At 27.6% G+C, this 20,603-nt stretch overlaps 1 protein-coding gene across 1 annotated transcript; it reads left to right on the top strand.

The window, feature by feature from the left end:
• Positions 1-286: 286 nt before the first annotated feature.
• Positions 287-18,753, top strand: LOC126842328 (uncharacterized). Its single transcript, XM_050579256.1, has 19 exons — positions 287-294; positions 10,558-10,738; positions 10,802-10,866; positions 12,963-13,107; positions 13,170-13,234; positions 13,623-13,656; positions 13,712-13,812; positions 13,888-14,086; positions 14,151-14,215; positions 14,865-14,997; positions 15,060-15,124; positions 16,247-16,283; positions 16,347-16,447; positions 16,524-16,707; positions 16,771-17,015; positions 17,580-17,727; positions 17,790-17,854; positions 18,527-18,575; positions 18,638-18,753. Exons 3-19 carry the CDS (start codon positions 10,837-10,839, stop codon positions 18,751-18,753), a joined length of 1,782 nt encoding a protein of 593 aa, XP_050435213.1. The 5' UTR covers positions 287-294; positions 10,558-10,738; positions 10,802-10,836.
• Positions 18,754-20,603: the final 1,850 nt, after the last annotated feature.

The following is a 20,603-nucleotide window of genomic DNA, read 5'->3' as shown; positions in this document are numbered from 1 at the left end:
TACTTGAAAAATCTACTTATTTTTAACTTTAATACCAAAAGGAATTTTATAAAATATGCAGTTGTATACACTTAAAACTAGGTCACAAACATAAAACATGGTGCGAAAACACTGTTTTAATGTTTAAATAAGTTAACAATAAAGATACAATAACAAAATAGCAAAAAAACATTTTCATTTACTAGCTGGTCTCGAACAAAAGCCACGTATATATTTTTAATTATGTTTTCAAAAAATATTATATTACTTTTGTGTGTCGTAAGTTTTAAAGCGGATGATGGTCCCACTTGGGTGGTATGTATCAAAAATTCAAAAATATTAATCAAACGCTTACTGTAAACATGTCTTAAATAACATAAAATTCTATTGCCGTAAAAATATATAAACGGTAACTTTTTTCTGATATAAATTATAATGATTATTGTATAAAGAACATTGTAAGCAGAGTGGTGCAAATTGTTATTCGATTAATTGGAATTACAATTTTTTCGAATAATTAATTTTGAAATTCGATTTTTTGATTATTAGAATGGTTATTAAATGATTAAAAGCACCAAATAAACACATCAAAATCTGAAAATATATCATTCGATTTGTTATAAATATAAAAAATAAACACTTTATGCTTTTCTTAAATTTTTTTAACGTTTGTATTTAGCATAAACTAGATGTTTTGAGGTAACCCTAAGTTTAAATTTAAGTTTTTAGTGCAAAAAGTTATGTTTTCTTTTCTTCATACAATTTTAAATCTTTTAACTTTTCAACATAACTTATTTCCCTTTCTTAATAAAATGATTCCCAGAAAATTAACTTTACATATAATTCTAGAGTAGAAATCCATTTCTGTACAACTCAAATACGGATTGGAAGAAAATATATGACAAATATGACAGCCTGAAAGTAGGTTTAATCTCCGCAACGGAATTACAGAAATTATTATATGAAGAGTTCCAAGTATTTCTCACCATTCGCCAAGCAAATGAATATACATATTTAATTAATTTAAAGAGTAATAAAAAATAAGCCATATGCTAAGAAATATTCATTCAACAAGTGCCTTAATTATTTTCAGAAAACTATGAAATAGGATTGAAACAGGTGAAAAAAATGAGACCGATAATAATTATTTTGTCACTGGTTTGTACAGTTTTTTTTGTTACTGTATAGGCTGATCTATTTATTAAAATTTGCTGTTTTTACAATTATTATATTATTACTGTGTAAAATTGTAAAATACCTAAGATCTACCAACTTTAGAAATTATGATGATTTTGAAAATATGCTTATAACATTTTATTATGAAGGTAATTAACTTAAAATTCTAGGATTTTGTAAGTTATGATGCTTTCAGTCGAATTTATCTCAACCTCATTGAACTTGATATTTGGTTTGATTGTCACTGAAAGTTTTGATATCCAACTATATATGTTGGATATTTTGTACCATAAACCATACAAATATTTAAAATAAACATTATAGAAAGTCAAACCAAATTTTAAGTTGACGAATGGTTAATGAACACTTTCTTAAAAAAATCTTTCCATAAATAATTATTAATCAGAAAAAATGTTAACCAGTCACCATTTAAGTTTCAACTGTCGATAGATTACCAGGAAAAGTACAGATTTAAGTGTGGTTTTAAATTGTAGAAAACAATAGCTTAAGGTTTACTATCCTTAATGAATTATCCTTTACAAAAATATTTGCATCTAAGCCATACCAAAAAAAGTCATTTTAAATTGAAACAATAAACAGGGTGATTCCTTTATTATGAACCACTAATATCTTATAGGTTCTACTTATTGTTGTTATACAATGTGATCTAAATTTTTCAAAATTTTTTTTGTTTTTACCCCCTCCTAAAGCAGTTTTTTAATAGCTATTTTTAAAACTTAAATGGTAACATATACATTTTGTTGACTTTTTAAGTTGAGAATAATGTACTAAAGATTTTGACTGGTCGATAACCAGTTTCGGATAACTGTCTTTGAAGTTATTGAAGTTTCAAGTTTAGGGCAGAAGGAAAGGTGGAGCGTAGCATTATATTTATCTGCACGCCTTTCCCTACTGCACTGCCCCCCAACCTTAATTTAAAACATTACCATTTAAGTTTAAAAAGTTGCTATCAAAAAAACTAATTTGGAACGGCGGTAAAACAAAAAAAAATGTGAAAAATTGACATCACATTGAATAACAACAACATGAAAAAAAAAAATGTAATTTCTTATTAACCCTATGAGATATTGAGTGGTTCATGATAAAAGAATCATACTTTATGCTTGTCATCATTTTTTAAGAGAGAAACCAGAAAGGAGGATGATAATTCTATTGTAAACTATTATCTGTCGAGAGAAGTTTTCGTCGAAAAAATAGCGAGTTTTTTTACAGAACTGTTTTTAGACAAGAAAGAAGTTTTAGAAGTGCTCAAAGTTGTCGGCCATAATGGTAGTAAACTACTTGACTATGTATTAAATTTTATTTTTAAATTATCTACAATCTGTTTTTAGATAAATTACCAATTAAATCGAAGGAGTACCTCAAAATTATAAACATGTTGACGGCTTCGCTACGGGTTGGTAGTTTTAATTCTAATAATATTTTTACTTTATTAGTATGATTGATCATAATACCAGGTGGAAAGATGATATTAAAACTCTGTCCTCAGAAAATTAGCAGTAATACTCATTAAAAATATTATTTAAACATGTTTATCTTAGATAAAAAAAATATAATTAAAAAAAAAAAAATTTTCTTTTAGTACTTTTTTTATAACATTTTTTTATCAGAAATTTTTTGAAATTTTTATCGTTTTTTATTTTGTCTCTAGAGCAAACTTATAAGTTTTAAAGTATTTAAATGTAATTTTAAAACGACATTTGTTTTGTTTTGCCATTCAAATGGCACGGGAGACTGAAATTGTTAATCATATTCTTCTAAGATAAAAAAGCAAAATATCATATTTCGTTCTCTATAATTATTGATGAATATAAAACTTTCAGAAAATGTTTTAACTATATCTGCCGTCAAGTTTTTCATTTTCGTATCGAATTGTACTTTTAATATATCATTTATTTATTTAGTACTAAAATATATTAATATTTAAGTATGTTGTACAAGAGTTGATTCACGTATGCATTTAATCATATCGAATAATAAATACACATTTTATGTTATAACATATAATAGAATAACGTGTTTGTTAAAACTTCTAGATGACTCGTATACACAATAATTTCAAAACTAACGGTAAATAGTTGAAATCAACGTTGTAGTCGTCATTTTTATTGATTAACATTTACATTTTTCCAGGCGACCCTAATGTTGATTTCCTTCAATATATAAGTGAACATTGGATGGCCAAAGATAATTATTCGTGTTCCATACCTAATCTCGAGTATCGGCACATAATTGTAATTGGCCATTTAAAAATATAACATTTTGAATAGATACAAATGATTGAAAATTTACTTTACATATAATTCTAGAATATAAATCCAAATCTAAATAACATGTCACCAAATAAATGGAAGAAGATTTTTAACCAATACAAAAGCGACAATGATGGTTTAATCTCCGAAACGCAATTACAGAAGTTATTATACGAAGTGTTCCACGTATTTCTCACTATTCGCATTGCAAGGAAATATATAGGGGCACTTATATCCGATACCCCTATACCTGAGGGTAAGAACAAAAAATCCATATTCTATGAAATATTCATTCAACAAGTGCCCTAATTATTTTCAGAAAGCCGTAATATCGGACTGAGCCTATTGAAAAAAATGAGACCGATAATATTTGTTTTGTCACAGGTTTGTTCAGTCTTTTTTGTTACAGTAGAGTTAAATAGCACTGTATAATACAAAAATGCTAACAATGTCTATACTGTTTATAATATATTATGATTGGAGTAATTAGCTTTAAATGTTTAAAGGTTGATTATACTTAAAACTCTAGAATTTTCTTAGTTTTGATGTGTGCAGTCGAGTTTACCTAAATCTCTTAGAACTTGATATTTGTTTTAGTTGTGACTGATTGTTTAAATATCTAACTGTATATGTTGATATGGCCTGGATTTATTTTATAAATACGTAAACTGCCTCTCGGGATTTTAATATCATTCGGGTGACTTAAGTTAAATTTACTACATCGTGATTTTTCTTCATTTTTTGAGTAAATCCAAAATTTGAATTTGGCAACGTCCTGTAAACCTAGGATATTTTGTTTTTATAGGAGGGATTGAATGCCTATTATTCGGTGACCTGCCGTACGATAGAAACGGGGTGCAGTTAGAAACAGTCATAGTTGACGATATGTTCACTAGGCCATCTAAAATTTTCCATTCTGAATTAAAAAATCAGTCTTACGTTCCTCTAGTTTATATTTTACTACCTTCAAAGACTACACAATGCTTTTTATTTTGTTATAGAGTGCAAAAAAAATAACTTACAATTCAATTCAATTACACGGAAAAAAATACATAGTTGGTCCAACTAAAATTATGGTTAATCTAGAGACACAATACATTTCTAGTTGAAATGACTAAATAAATAGTTGGCCCAACTAACTGTATAGTTGATTTCACTAAAAATTTACAACTATGTTTTTTTTTTCCGTGTATGTTCACACAATATACCTAGGCCGCAATTGTATAAAATAAACTCAGGCCGCAATTTACCGCAATATATAAAATATATTAGGGCTGTAATTTGCAGCGACCCGTAGGTTACTATTTAAGTTTCAACAATTGATATATTACCAGGAAAAGTACAGATTTGAATTTGATTTACAATTGTAAAAAAAAACAATAACTACAACGTCCCACAAAGAAAAAACGTACAAAAACTATTATCCTTAATTAATTAACCTTTACAAAAATACTTACATTTAAGCCTTACCAAAAGAATCATTATTAAATTAAAATATTATACGCTTCTTATATTTTTTTTTAGAGAGAAGAGGAGATTGGAAATAATGACATGTCGACAGAAGTTTTCTTGGACGTTATAGCAAGTTTTTTTTCGGAAATGTTCTTAGACAAGAAAGAAGTTTTAGAAGTACTCAAAGTTTTCGGCCATGACGGTAGTATATAACTTTACTATTTATTGAAACTTGTATTTTAATTATCTACAAATTGATTATAGAAAATTTACCAATTAAATTGACGGAGTACCACGAAATAATAAAAATGTTGACAGCTTCGCTACAGGTCGGTAGTTATAATTCTAATATTATTTTTACTATAATAGTACGATTGATTATAACACCAAGATGATATTCATAGTTTGTCCTCGAAAAATTAGCAACAATATTCATTAAAAATATTATTTAAACACGTTCGTCTTCGATAAAAAATTATAATTTTTAAAACTTAATTTTTTATTTTTATAGTTAAATATTTTAATCAATTTAAGATTCGATGCCATGGCAAAATTAACGTAGGCTTTATATTGTGTCTGTAAACACTATAATTTTTTTAATACTAGACCAATTCCATTGAGTAGCAACTCTATAATCACAAATTTCATCTAGTTGGTATATTGGGGGGTAAAAGTTGAAAAAACATACGACTCTTTAAGTTAGACTGGCTATAATTAACTGGCTATAATTTCGAGAAAAAGAGTCGGATAAAGTAGAAATTTATTTCTTACGCCCGCACACGTCAATTATATCAAATTTAAGTTATATCCATTTCCCAACCCCCTAGGGTGGGTGCATGTTTTTTTTATTTTTAGCTGTAATTTTAAGACCTTTAAGTTGAAAATTTGTCACTAGTTGGAACTCGTGTGTGTCTATAATATATAAAACGAAGAAAAAATTCGGCACTACAGTTTTTTTTTTTAACATTTTTTTATCAGAAATGTTTCGAAAGTATTGTTTAAAATTTGGTCTCAGGAGCAAACTTATAAGTTTTAAAGAGTTCTATTAATGTTTTTACGTATATATGTATCTATATGTACTATACAAATAAAGAGTTTTAATGTAATTTTAAATAGAAATTTGTGTTATAACATATAATACAAAAACGTGTTTGTTAAAACTTCTAGATGGCACGTATACACAAGAAGTTTTGTTTATTTAACGGTAAATAGTAAAAAACAACATTGTAGCGGTCATTTTTATTCATTAACATTTACATTTTTCCAGACGACCCTAAAATTGATTTTCTTCAATATATACGTAAACATTGGCTAGCCAGAGATGAATCTGCGTCTCTTATAACTAATCTCGACAATCCACTCTTAAGTGTAATTGGCTATTAAATAATATAACCTTTTTGGATCGATACCAAAGATTGAAAATTAACTGTATATATTATTCTAGAATATAAATCCAAATCTGAATAACTTATCAACAAATGATTGGAAGAAGATTTTTGCCCAATACGACAGCGACAATGTTGGTTCTATCTCCGCAATGGAATTACAGAAATTATTATATGAACATTTCAAAGTATTTATCACCATTTGCCAAGCAGAGGAATATACATATTTAATTTATTTACAGGGTAATAAAAAAATAACCATAGTCTAAGAAAAATGTGTTCAACATGTGCCATTATTATTTTCATAAAATTATTAAATAGAATTGGAACATAGGGATAAAATATATTCGATAACAAACGAGAAAATAAACTATGAAATATTATTGGAGCATGTCGAAAAAATGGAACCGATAATATATATTTTGTCACAGGTTTGCTCAGTTTTTCTTGTTAATGCTTAGGCTAATCTAATTATTAGAATTTTCGGTTATTTTATTACTGCGTAATATTAAATAATACCAAATTTTTAAAATTTCCCAGTAGATCTACCAACTTTAGAACAAGAAATTTTAATAATAATAAAAAAATGTTTATAACATTTTATACCCTACAAATATTTCAAATAAACCCTATAAAAACTTTAACCAAATTATAAGTTAAACAAACCGCAATTTTTTTGAACCCTTTTTTTAAAATGACTTTGCAAAATTCATTATAAATCAGAAAAAAAATTTTAGCAAATTATTCCCAATTAAAATGTTAACTAGGTATGTAAGTCACCATATATGTTTCAACAATTGATAGGTTACAAGGAAGAGTACATGTTTGAGTGTGGTCTAAAATTGTAAAAAAACAATGACTAATGTGTCTTATAATGATAAAAACTACAAAATTATTGTGTATCTACTATTATTAATGAATCCTTCGGTACAATACAATTTGGCATCTATTCCTTACCAAAAAAAGAATTTTATTATACATTATTAAACAATATGCGCTTCTCAAATTTTTTAGAGAAAAAGTGAAGAGAATGAAAGATTTATTAAATATAACAAAATTTTGACTGAAGACTTTGTAAACATAATGAGGGAAAAGTTTCCGGTGATGTTCTGTGACAAGAATGAAGTTTTAGAAGTACTCAAAGTTGTCGGCCATGACGGTAGTAAAAAACCTAACTATTTATTGAAATTTGATTTTTAATTATTTACAAACTGTTTATAGAAAAATCACCAATTGAATGGACAGAGTATCACGAAATAATAAAAATGTTGACGGCTTCGCTAGGGGTACGTAGATATAATTCTAATATTATTTTTACTTTATTAGTACGATTGCTCATAATACCAGGTGGAGAGATGATATTAAAATTTTGTCATCGAAAAATTAGCAATAATACTCATTAAAAATATAATTAAAATTTTATTTTCGTACTTTTCGGAAATCTTTCGAAATTATTGTTTTGTATTTTGTCTTTTGAGCAAACTTATAAGTTATACAGTATTCTGTATATTATGTTTTCACATTATACATATGTATATATATATCTACTACACAAAAAAATAGTTTTAATGTAATTTTAGAACAATATTAATTTGGTTATGTAGTTCAAATGGAACGGGGAACTGTAAATGTTAAACATATTCTTTTAAGATAAATAAAAACGTGATTTTTCCAATATTATTCTCTGTAATTGTCGATGAATAAACATCTTTCAGAAAATGTTTTACCTATATCTGCCGTCAAGTTTTTCGTTCTCTTGTCGAATTGTACTTTTAATATTTTGTTTATTTATTTAGTACTAAAATATTTTAATATTTAAGTATTTTGCACAATAGTATATACACGTATGAATTTAATCATTTCGAATAATGAATACGGATTTTGTGTTATAATATATAATAGAATAACTTGTTTGTTTAAACTTCTAGATGGCACTTATATACCAAGATTATTCCCTCAATGGCGGTATAAATAAATGTAAGACTTCAGAACATTATTGTAGTCGTCATTTTTATTGATTAACATTTACATTTTTCCAGACGAAGCGTTGGTTAGTTTTTCCACATGGATACGTAGCAGTAGGCTGTACAGAGAGATACCTGGTTCATACGCATTTAAACTCCACAATCTTCTTAACAGTGTAATTTGCCATTGAAAAATATAACATTTTTAATAGATACTATTGATTTGTTAATTATTTAGTATATTTTGTTTTTTTTTGTTTATTGCAAGCCAAAATCATATTTAAATTTTTTTTATGTACTACAATATATTTCTTAAAATAATAATATGAAATAATACTGTATGCACTAGAATATTACATTACATATATTTTTATATACAAATATATATACATTTCAATATAGATAAACGGTTGTTAATAATCAATAGATTGTTTAGGTAATTTGTAAAATTGCTATAGATTTATTAAATATAATTCGTGTGATGAAATATTTGTTTTTCCTTTTTCTAATTTTTCCATTAAACTTTGTTGGATACAAATTATTTCTATTATTTACCTTTTCGCTTTATATTTTGTTTATAACTTAAAAAGTTTATAATCAAACCTAATTCTAAAGCAATATATCTATTATGACTTTATAATTTACCTGAAAATCTACTATTTTTCAACTTTGATATCAAAAGTAATTATTTTATAAAATATACAGTTGTACACACTTTATAGTAATAGTAATAATAGTTATAATAATGAAATAATGTTTTATAAAATATTCAGTTTTCAAAAGCCTTAATTATTTTTAGAAAGTGATAAAATGGGGTTGGAAGAGTTGGTAGTAAACTTAACTATTTATTGATATTCGTTTCCTAGTTATCTACAAATTGCTTACAATAGTATTACCAATTGAATCGACGGAGTACTACTAAATACTAAAAATGTTGGAGGCTTCAAATCATGTTAGTAGTTATTGTTTCAATATCATATTTGCTTTATCAGCATGATTGATCATACTACCGGGTGAAAAGATGATAATATTCATTTTTTTTCCTTGACACTCTACAATCTAGTCGACATTATATTAGTATAATATAACACTCAAGAAGCAATACCAATAATTTGTAAAGTTTTAAGAATTTTTTTTTTTTTGAAAGTCAAAAACATATTTTTTTATATGTAAACACGGATCAAGTCGTTAGTTTTCCGGTCGGTTTCGCCGGGTTCTCTCCAAATACAGACAAGCCTAGCCTCGGTGGTGATAGTGATTTTAACCGATGCCAAGTTATAAGATAATAATAATAGTTATGATCACAGAACACCGCCTCGCCGACACTATAATATTATTATTATTATAAACAATGCTCGTTAACTATTTTGCATAATACATAATAACGGTAACGACTCGTGTGCACTGCGTTGCCGTGATTTTGTACGCAAATTAAACAAATGCGAAACTATGCTGATTTATTATTATTTTACAGGCCAGACCTTCGGAGCGATACGGTTCGATATTCATTTTTATATGTATTTTGTATTTTATCGTGCACCAATATTTTATAAAATATACAGTTGTATGTACTTAAAACCAAGTCATAAAAACTTGGTGCGAAAACATTGTCCTAATGTTGAAATAAGATCGCAATAAAGTTACAATAACAAAATAGCAAAAAAATATTTTCATTTACTAGCTGGTCTCGTAACACAAGCCACGTATATATTTTAAATTATGTTTTCAAAAAATATTATACTACTTTTGTGTGTCGTGGCTTTTAAAGCGGATGATGGTCCCACTTGGGTGGTATGTATCAAAAATTCATTAATATTAATCAAACGGTTACAGTAAACATGTCTTAAATAACATATAATTCTATTGCCGTAAAAATATATAAACGGTAACATATTTCTGATATAAATTATAATGAATATTGTATAAAGAACATTGTAAGCAGAGTGGTGCAAACTGTTATTCGATTAATTGGAATTACAATTTTTTCGAATAATTATTTTTGAAATTCGATTTTTTGATTATTAGAATGGTTATTAAATGCATAAAAGCACCAAATAAACACATCAAAATCTGAAAATATTATATCATTCGATTTGTTATAAATATAAAAAATAAACACTTTATGCTTTTCTTAAATTTTTTTAACGTTTGTATTTAGCATAAACTAGATGTTTTGAGTCAACCCTAAGTTTAAATTTAAGTTTTTAGTGCAAAAAGTTATGTTTTCTTTTCTTCATACAATTTTAAATCTTTTAACTTTTCAACATAACTTATTTCCCTTTCTTAATAAAATGATTCCCAGAAACTTAACTGTATATATTATTCTAGAATATAAATCCACATCTGTATAACTTAAATACGGACTGGCAGCAAATATTTAACCAATACGACAGCCTGAAAGTAGGTTCAATCTGCGCAACGGAATTACAGAAATTATTGTACAAAAAGTTCCAAGTATTTCTCACCATTCGCCAAGCAAATGAATATACATATTTAATTAATTTAAAGAGTAATAAAAAATAAACCATATGCTAAGAAATAATCATTCAACAAGTGCCTTAACTATTTTCAGAAAACTATGAAATAGGATTGAAACAGGTGAAAAATATGAGACCGATAATTGTTATTTTGTCACAGGTTTGTTTAGTTTATTTTTGTTACTGTAGAGGCTGATCTTTTTATTTAATGTTTCAGTTTATGCAGTTATTATACCATTGTGTAATATTATAAAATAAGTTTTAAAAATGTCTAGAAGATCTACCAACTTTAGAAATTGTAATGATAAAGCAAAATATGCTTATAACATTTTATGATGAGAGTAATAATTAGCTTAAAATGTTTAAAGGTTGATTATACTTAGCACTCTAGAATTTTGCAAGTTTGGATGCATTTAGTCGAATTTTCCTCAACCCCATAGAACTTGATATTTGTTTTGGTTGTTACTGAAAGTTTTAATATCTAACTTTATGTGTTAGATATTTTGTACTATAAACCATATAAACATTTCAAATAAACATTATAGAAATTCAACCCAAGTTATAAGTTAAACAAATCTTAATTTTTTTTAACACTTTTTAGTTTCGATGCAGAGCTGCGAAGGTATTGGTTTTACCCTGATGTGGGTTTTTTTTTAACTGTATACACTATAACTTTTTTAATACTGGACCAATTCCTTCGAGTAGCCAATCTATAAATTACAAGATTCATCTAGTTGGTACTTTGGGGGGTAAGAGTTCAAAAAATTTACTTCTTTACAATTGAAATTTGAAAAAACTAAAAAAATACCGTAAGAGTTTTTAAGTTAGAACTTATACTGGCAATAATTTCGAGAAAAAGAGTCGGATGGAATATTTATTTATTTGGTATTCCCGCATACGTCCAAACGAAGTGTACCAGGTGTGAGAAATAAAAAAAATAGTGTTATTTTTGTTCTGTTGGTATCATCGTGTACACGAACGCCATGTTGTTGTACGCTTTTATCTCCTATGCAATGATATCAGTTGATACAGAACATTGTCTGTTTGTTTTATATATTATTTTTAAATCTTGTCTACAAAAACGCTTGTTTTTATTCTGGTTGTAACATGTATGCAGAGGAAAACGTTTATGACGTAGTTTGAGGATTACATTATAAATTTGTATTATTTAATAAAAACCAATCTATCAACATAACTTGATTATTAGGTTACAGTTGATATAAAGTAGATTATAACAGAACTCTGCGTTTTGCGGATTGACTAAATTTGATTTAAGTAACTCTAAATTGGCAGCCATTTCGTGAGAAATAATAACATGAGTTCATTATACAATAGTTGTTCTAATTATCAATTCGCCTGACCGAGTAATCTTTAATCGTGAACATATTGTAAATAAGGTGTGTAGATAATATTATGACATTCATGAATTGATAACTGATAAAAGTTTAACACAAAAATAATAGACTTTATTTTTGCAAAAGTGAAAACTATAAGAATATTGTTTGTTGATAATCGTTTTTTTATTATGTTCGTGTAATTTTTAAGTGAACATTTATATGAAAAGTGTGACACGGCCTGCAAGTGTACGTTCCGTTTGTATGATTTTATCCGAGAGGCCTAGTACAGTAGAATAAAGGCATAATGGAATCAAAGCAACGAGGCGACGGAGAGATCACAGGTCTACAGGGATTGTTTTGAATCAAAGTTATAAAAGTGAATAAAATGACTTTCAAATAAACGCTTTAATGCTTATTTGTAAACACAGAACCTTAATTTAAAACTTTCTAACTTTGCTGGTTTATACTAGTTTGGACTGTACTGGCTTGAAAATACTAACTACCGATTTGCATCGAAGCGTTTTTTCGAAAGTTATTTAACCACACTCAAATTTAAAAAATCCTGTAGACCTGTGTCCCCACCATTGTGCTTCGCCACTATGCCCCGACCCCACTGTACCGGTTTCTTTAAATGTCTATCCAAAACTAATCTTTGGTCAGAAAAAATATTGACTAGATAAATAAGTCACCATTTAAGTTTTAACAATTGATAGATTACCAGGAAAATTACAGGTTTGAGTATGATTTACATTTGTAAAAAACAATAACTATTATTCGTGTTACTATGTTGCACAAAGATAAAACTACAAAATTGATGTTTATTGTCCTTAATTACTTACCTATACAAAAATATTCTAAACCTTACGAAAAAAGTCATTATTAAATTGAAATAATATATGCTTCTTAAATTTTTTTTTAGAGAAATACTGAAGAGAATGAAATCTCTATTAAAAATTATAATCTGTCGAGAGAAGTTTTCGTGGACAAAATAGCGAGTTATTTTACAGAAATGTTCTTAGACAAGAAAGAAGTTTTAGAAGTACTCAAAGTTGTTGGCCATAATGGTAGTAAACTACTTGACTATGTATTAAATTTTATTTTTTAATTATTTAAAAATTGTTTGTAGAAAAATTACCTATTGAATCGAAGGAGTACCGCAAAATAATAAAAATGTTGACGGCTTCGCTAAGGGTTGGTAGTTTTAACTCTAATAATATTTTTACTTTACGAGTATGATTGGTCATAACACCAGGTGGAAAGATGATATTAAAATGTTGTCCTCGGGAAATTAGCAGTTATACTAGTAATCAAACGTAATTTTTCTAATTTTATTCTATGTACTTATCGGTGAAAAAATAACTTCTAAGAAATGTTTTTCCTATATCTGCCGACAAGTTTTCCATTCTGGTATCAAATTGTACTTTTAATATTTCATTTATTTGATTAGTACTTGAATATTTTAATATTTGAGTATGTTGTACAAAAGTAAATTCACGTATGAATTTAATCCTATCGATTAATGAATACGCATTTGGTGTTATAACATATAATAGAATAACATGTTTGTTAAAACTTCTAGATGGCACGTATACACAAGGATTACAAAACTAACGGTAAATAGTTAAAAACAACGTTGTAGTGGTCAATTTAATCATTAACATTTTCCAGGCGACCCTAATGTTAATTTTCTTCACTATATACGTAAACATTGGCTGTTCAGCGATGAGTCTGCGTATATCATACCTAAGCTCGAGAATCGACGCATGATTGTAATTGACCATTGAAAAATATAACATTCTAAATAGATACTAATGATTGAAAATGAACTGTACATCTTATTCTAGAATATAAATCCAAATCTGAATAACTTATCAACAAATTATTGGAAGACGATTTTTAACCAATACGACAGCGACAATAATGGTTTAATCTCCGAAACGGAATTACAGAAATTATTTTACGAAGTGTTCCAAGTATTTATCACCATTCGCAATGCAAGGAAATATATAAGGGCACTTATATCCCAGACCCCTAAATCTGAGGGTAAGAACAAAAAAAAACATATTCTACGAAATATTCATTCCACAAGTTCCTTAATTATTTCCAGAAAGCAATAATATAAGGTTGAAACAGTTGAAAAAAATGAGACCGATACTATTTGTTTTGTCGCAGGTTTGTTCAGTTTTTATGTTACTGTAGAGGATATCTATTTATTAAATTTTACAGTTTTTGCGGTTATTTTTCAGATCTACCACCTTTAGTAATTTTAATAATAATGAAAATATTTAATAACAATTTATGATGGGAGTAGCTTAACATGTAGAACGGTGGTCTCATACTTAGCACACTAGAGTTTTCTTAGTTTTATACTTCCAGTCGAATTTATCGCAACCCCATAGACTTTAGTATTTGTTTTGGTTATAACTGGAAGTTTGATATCTAACTGTATGTGCTAGATATTGAATATCATAAATCATACAATCAAATTATAAGTTAAACAAGTAGTATTTTTTTTAACACCTTTTTCTAAAATATCTCTCCAAAACTAATTATTCATCAGAAAAATTATTAACTAAGTATAAACATCACCATTTAAGTTTCAACATTTGATAGATTACCAGAACATATTTAAGAATAATTCATAAATGAAAAGAACAATAACTACAACGTCACACATAAAAAAAACCTACAAAAACTATTTTCCTTAATAAACCTTAATTTACCTTTACAAAAATATTTACATCTAAGCCTTACCAAAAGAATTTTTATTAAATCATTATTAAATTAAAATAGTATACACTTCTTATATATATTTTTTTAGAGAGACCCTGAAGGGAATGAAAATAATAAAATATCAAGAGAAGTTTTCGTGGACAAAATAGCGAGTTATTTTACGGAAATGTTCTTAGACAAGAAAGAAGTTTTAGAAGTACTAAAAATTGGCGGTCATGACGGTAGTAAAAAACTTAGCTATTTATTGAGCTTTGTTTTTTATTTACCTAAAAACTGTTTATAGAAAAATCACTAATTGAATGGACAGAGTATCACGAAATAATAAAAATGTTGACGGCTTCGCTACGGGTTCGTAGTTATAATTCTAATATTATTTTTACTTTATTAGTACGATTGATTATAACACCAAGATGATATTCATAGTTTGTCCTCGAAAAATTAGCAACAATATTCATTAAAAATATTATTTAAACATGTTCGTCTTCGATAAAAAATTATAATTTTTAAAACTTTATTTTTTATTTTTATACTTAAATATTTTAATCAATTTTAGCTTCGATGCCATGGCAAAATTGACGTAGGCTTTGTATTGTGTCTGTAAACACTGTAATTTGTTTAATAAGAGACCAATTCCATTGAGTAGCAACTCTATAATCACAAATTTCATCTAGTTGGTATATTGGGGGGTAAAAGTTGAAAAAACATACGACTCTTTAAGTTAGACTGGCTATAATTTCGAGAAAAAGAGTCGGATAAAGTAGAAATTTATTTCTTACGCCCGCACACGTCAATTATATCAAATTTAAGTTATATCCATTTCCCAGCCCCCTAGTGTGGGTGCATAATTTTTTGGTTTTTAGCTGTAATTTTAAGACCCTTATGTTGAAAATGTGTCACTAGTTAGAACTCGTATGTGTCTATAATATATAAAACGAAGAAAAAACTCGGCACTACAGTTTTTTTTTTAATGCGGAAAACTGATTTTTTCGCAGATTTCGTAAATACCGTTTATTAATGTTTAGTCGCACCCAAAAGGTCGATATTATAATATTGGGTTTGTTACATGATATCACAGACGACTAAATCGTGTATCTATTACAGTAAATACACGATTTATTGGGGGAAAACCAATCCGTCTACTTATTAAGACACTTAACCGTTCTAACACGGCAAAACCACCGTCATTTTTTGTTATTTCGTTTTATGCAGTCTACCGCCCCATTATGTATCCATAATGGGGCATAATAACATATTTTCCAGAATAAGTTTTTCCTATATCTGAAGTCAAGATTTTCAATCTGGTATCCAAATGTTCTTTTATTATTTGATTATATTTAGTAATAAAATAGTTTAATATTTAAGTATTTAGCACAAGAGTAGATTCACGTATGAATTTAATCATATTAAATAATGAAAACGCATTTTGTGTTATAACATATAATAATATAACGTATTTTTTAAAACTTCTAGATGGCTCGTATACACAAGTATTTTTGTTTAACTAACGGTAAATACTTAAAACACCATCGTAGTCCATAATTTTTATTGATTAACATTTAAATTTTTCCAGACGACCCTGACATTGATATTCTTCAATATATACGAAAACATTGGCTAGCCAGAGATGAATCTGCGTCTCTTATAACTAATCTCGACAAGCCACTAATGAGTGTAATTGACTATTAAAAATATAAAACTTTTTGGATAGATGCCAATGACTAAAAATTAACAGTACATTTTATTCTAGAATATAAATCCAAATCTGAATAACTTATCAACAAATGATTGGAAGAAGATTTTTGACCAATACGACAGCGACAATGTTGGTTCTATCTCCGCAACGGAATTACAGAAACTCTTATACGAAAAGTTCAAAGTATTTATCACCATTCGCCAAGCAGAGGAATATACATATTTAATTAATTTACAGGGTAATATAAAAATAACCATATTCTAAGAAAAATGCATTCAACAAGTGCCATTATTATTTTCAGAAAACCATAAAATAGAATTGGAACATGGGAAAAAAACGGAACCGATATTAAACGTAAAATTAAACCAAGAAATAGGAATGGAACATGGGGGAAAAATAGAACCGATAATAAACGAGAAAATAAACCATGAAATAGGATTGGAACATGTCGAAAAAAAGGGACCAATATTAAACGGGAAAATAAACTATGAAATAGGATTTGATTATGTCGAAAAAATGGAACCGATAATATGTATTTTGTCACAGGTTTGTTCAGTTTTTTTTTGGTAGTGTTTAGGCTGATCCATTTATTAAATTTTGCAGGCTTTGTGGTTATTTTATTACTACGTAAAATTATAAAATATCAAAGTTTTAAAATGTTTTCATAAGATCTACCAACTTTAGAAATTTTAATGATATTGAAAAAATGTTTATAAAGTTTGATACCATACAAATATTTAAAATAAACCCTATAGAAACTTCAACCAAATTATAAGTCGAACAAATCGCAATTTTTTTTATACATTATTTTTTATTATTAAATCAGAAAAAAAATCTTAGCAAATCATTTCCAATTAAAATGTTAACTAGGTATGTTAGTCACCATTTAAGTTACAACATTTAATAGGTTACAAGGAAGAGTACAGGTTTGAGTGAGGCCTAAAAATGTAAAAAAACAATGACTAATGTGTCTTATAATGATAAAAACTACAAAATTGTTGTGTACTATTATTAATGAATCATTCCGTATAATACACTTTTGCACCTTTGCCTTACCAAAAAAAGATATTAAAAATTATTATACAATATGCGCTTCTCAAATTTTTTTAGAGAAAAATTGAAGAGAAGAATGAAAGTTTTATTAAAAATAACCAAATTTTGACTGATGATTTCGTGAACATAATGAGTGAAAAGTTTCCGGCGGTGTTCCTTGACAAGAAAGAAGTTTTAGAAGTACTCAAAGTAGTCGGCCATGATGGTAATAAAAAACTTAACTATTTATTGAATTTTGATTTTTAATTATCTACAAACTGTTTATAGAAAAATTGCCAATTGCGTTGACGGAGTACCACGAAATAGTAAAAATGTTGCCGGCTTCGCAACGGGTTGGTAGATATATTTCTAGTACTATTTTTACTTTACGAGTACGATTGATCATGATACCAGGTGGAGAGGTGATATTTTGTCCTCGAAAAATTAGCAACAATGTTCATTAAAATTATAATTAAAATTTTATTTTCGTACTTGAATATTTGAATTTTGAAAAACATTTTTTTTTCGGAAATCTTTTGAAATTATTGTTTTGTATTTTGTCTTTAGAGCAAACTTATAAGTTCTACAGTATTCAGTATATTATGTTTTCACATTATACATATGTATATGTATATCTACTACACAAAGAAATAGTTTTAATGTAATTTTAGGACAATATTTATTTTGTTATGCCGTTCAAATGGAACGAAGAACTGTAAACGTTAAACATGTTCTTTTAAGATAAAAAAAAACGTAATTTTTCCAATATTATTCTCTGTAATTGTCGACGAATAAACATCTTTCAGAAAATGTTTTACCTATATCTGACGTCAAGTTTTTCGTTCTCGTATCGAATTGTACTTTTAATATTTTTAATTTTATTTGTTTATTTATTAGTAAAATATTTTAATATTTAAGTATGTTGTACAAGAGTAGATATACGTATGAATATCATCATATCGAAAATGAATACGCATTTTGTGTTATAATATATAATGAAATAACGTATTTGTTTAAACTTCTAGATGGCACATATATACATTGATTATTCCTATAAGGACGGTATAAATAAATGTAAGACTTCAGAACACCATTGTAGTCGTCATTTTTATTGATTAACTTTTACATTTTTCCAGACGAAGCGTTGGTTAGTTTTCCCACATGGATACGTCGCAGTAGGCTGTACAGAGAGATACCTGGTTCTTTCGCATTTCAACTACAAAATCAACTTAAGAGTGTAATTTGCCTTTGAAAAATATATTATTTTGTAATAGATACTGATGTTATGTTAAGTTTTAGTATATTATTTTTTTGTTTTTTGCAAACCAAAGACATATTTAATTTTTTTTAGATATTTCAATATATTTCTTTAAAATTAATATTAAAGAATACTGTATGCACTAGAATATTACATTACATACATTGTTATAAAAAATATATACACATATTTCAATAGAGATATACGTTTGTAATATTCAATAGATTGTTTAATTAATTTGTAAAATGGCTATAGATTTAATAAATATAATTCGTGTGATAAAATATTTGTTTATAAATTTTATAATTTTTTCATTTTATTTTGACGGTTAAAAATAAGTCCTATCCTAACTCAAGTAGGTCCGATATATATGTTAGGTATAATAAAATATCGTTATTATTATTACAACAACAGACCTTGGTCGTAGGGCTTCAAATCGTTGGCGGCAGGTAAAAAAATATTGATGAGAATTAATCGTTAAGGATTACAACTGAAAAGAAAAATCTACCATCTACGTTCATCTACTTTCATCTCGTTTTTATATTCATTAAGATGAATATTATAAAAAAATTGTTATAAATATTACATCATCGTTTTTTGGTAAAAATAAATTCCCGTCGGCAATAACAAGATATATTTGACACAAACGATGACATCGAATTGTTTGGTCAAAGAAAACTTCTTGCAAAATTTCAAAGAAAACGACTTGCAAAATAAATTTGACATAGTTTCGAGTGTAAGCAAATTGTTTGGGGGCCTTGACTGCGCATACAGATGTGTGTTTTGTTCGAAACTACATTATTACTTACCGGTGGAAATGAAAAAATTAAAACAAAACACAAGTACAGACAAAAACAATAGAACCGGGAAAGGATTGGCCGGCCAACTACGGCTGTAACTCTTAACTCGGGACGCCTTTGGGGCCGATACGGGATGAATATTTGACAAAGTACGTATCCCCCGAAGTTGGTGTTTACTGTAATAATCGTGAACACAGAACGAATTAGTGCCGATTGCCCGAAACCTGGATGACAAACACAAAAGGCCATTTGGGGATGAGGGGGGGGGATGTGATGGAGTGGAGGGTTAGGACGGAAGAGTACACAAAACTATCATGATTAGGTATAGATCTAAATTTTTGGCCCTACCCTTGTTCAGTGTGAGGTGAAATATTATTACGAAAAAAAAATAAGAGTACCTACATAATATCGTTAAGGTGACACAACGGTGCTGCACGCACCCACATAAGTGCCCTTCATTTTATGGTTTTTTTATACCGAAAATCCTGGAAATAAATTACCGACTACTCGGAGTCGGCTGCTTTGTGCCTTGGACACATTTTCCACGTTTCAAAGTATATTTTGCCGGAATTTGGTCCGGGATCATCGAGCCCAATAATATTACAATGTAACTTATCGATTAATGAACAACGATTGCTTAACTTATCCACTAGTAAGTTTTTTGAAAAATGTATTTACTTAATTTCAAAATAAGCAGGTGTAAACATTTTGATTAAGATACAATAGACCGAATGTATGTCTTAAATGGACCTATAAAATATACATTTATTTTGTATTCGAACATTTTATTATACTGAGAAAAAGCCAAAAAAAAAAATAGAGGAATTACACACTGAGCGTACTAGTTTGCTATACGTGAGTGAATTGGTTTGCAAAAATATGATCTAACCAACATGTAACCTAATCTAATTGCTATACACAATTGCGTTATAAGCAGAACATTTTTTATTCTACTTAACTATTTTACATTTTTAAATAATGTTTTTATTTTTTTTTCGTTATATTAAAAAAAAAAAAAAAAACATTAGGATAGCCATTTTGTTA

Source organism: Adelges cooleyi, unplaced genomic scaffold (genome assembly GCF_023614345.1).
Source record: "Adelges cooleyi isolate 19-005CV unplaced genomic scaffold, UGA_ACOO_1.1 ACOO_flye_CR_arks_rails_tigmint_CR_PRNA_51, whole genome shotgun sequence".
NCBI classification, from domain to species: domain Eukaryota; kingdom Metazoa; phylum Arthropoda; class Insecta; order Hemiptera; family Adelgidae; genus Adelges; species Adelges cooleyi.
The sequence above is the reverse complement of the archived record's forward strand: the minus strand, read 5'-3'. Positions and strand labels throughout refer to the sequence as shown.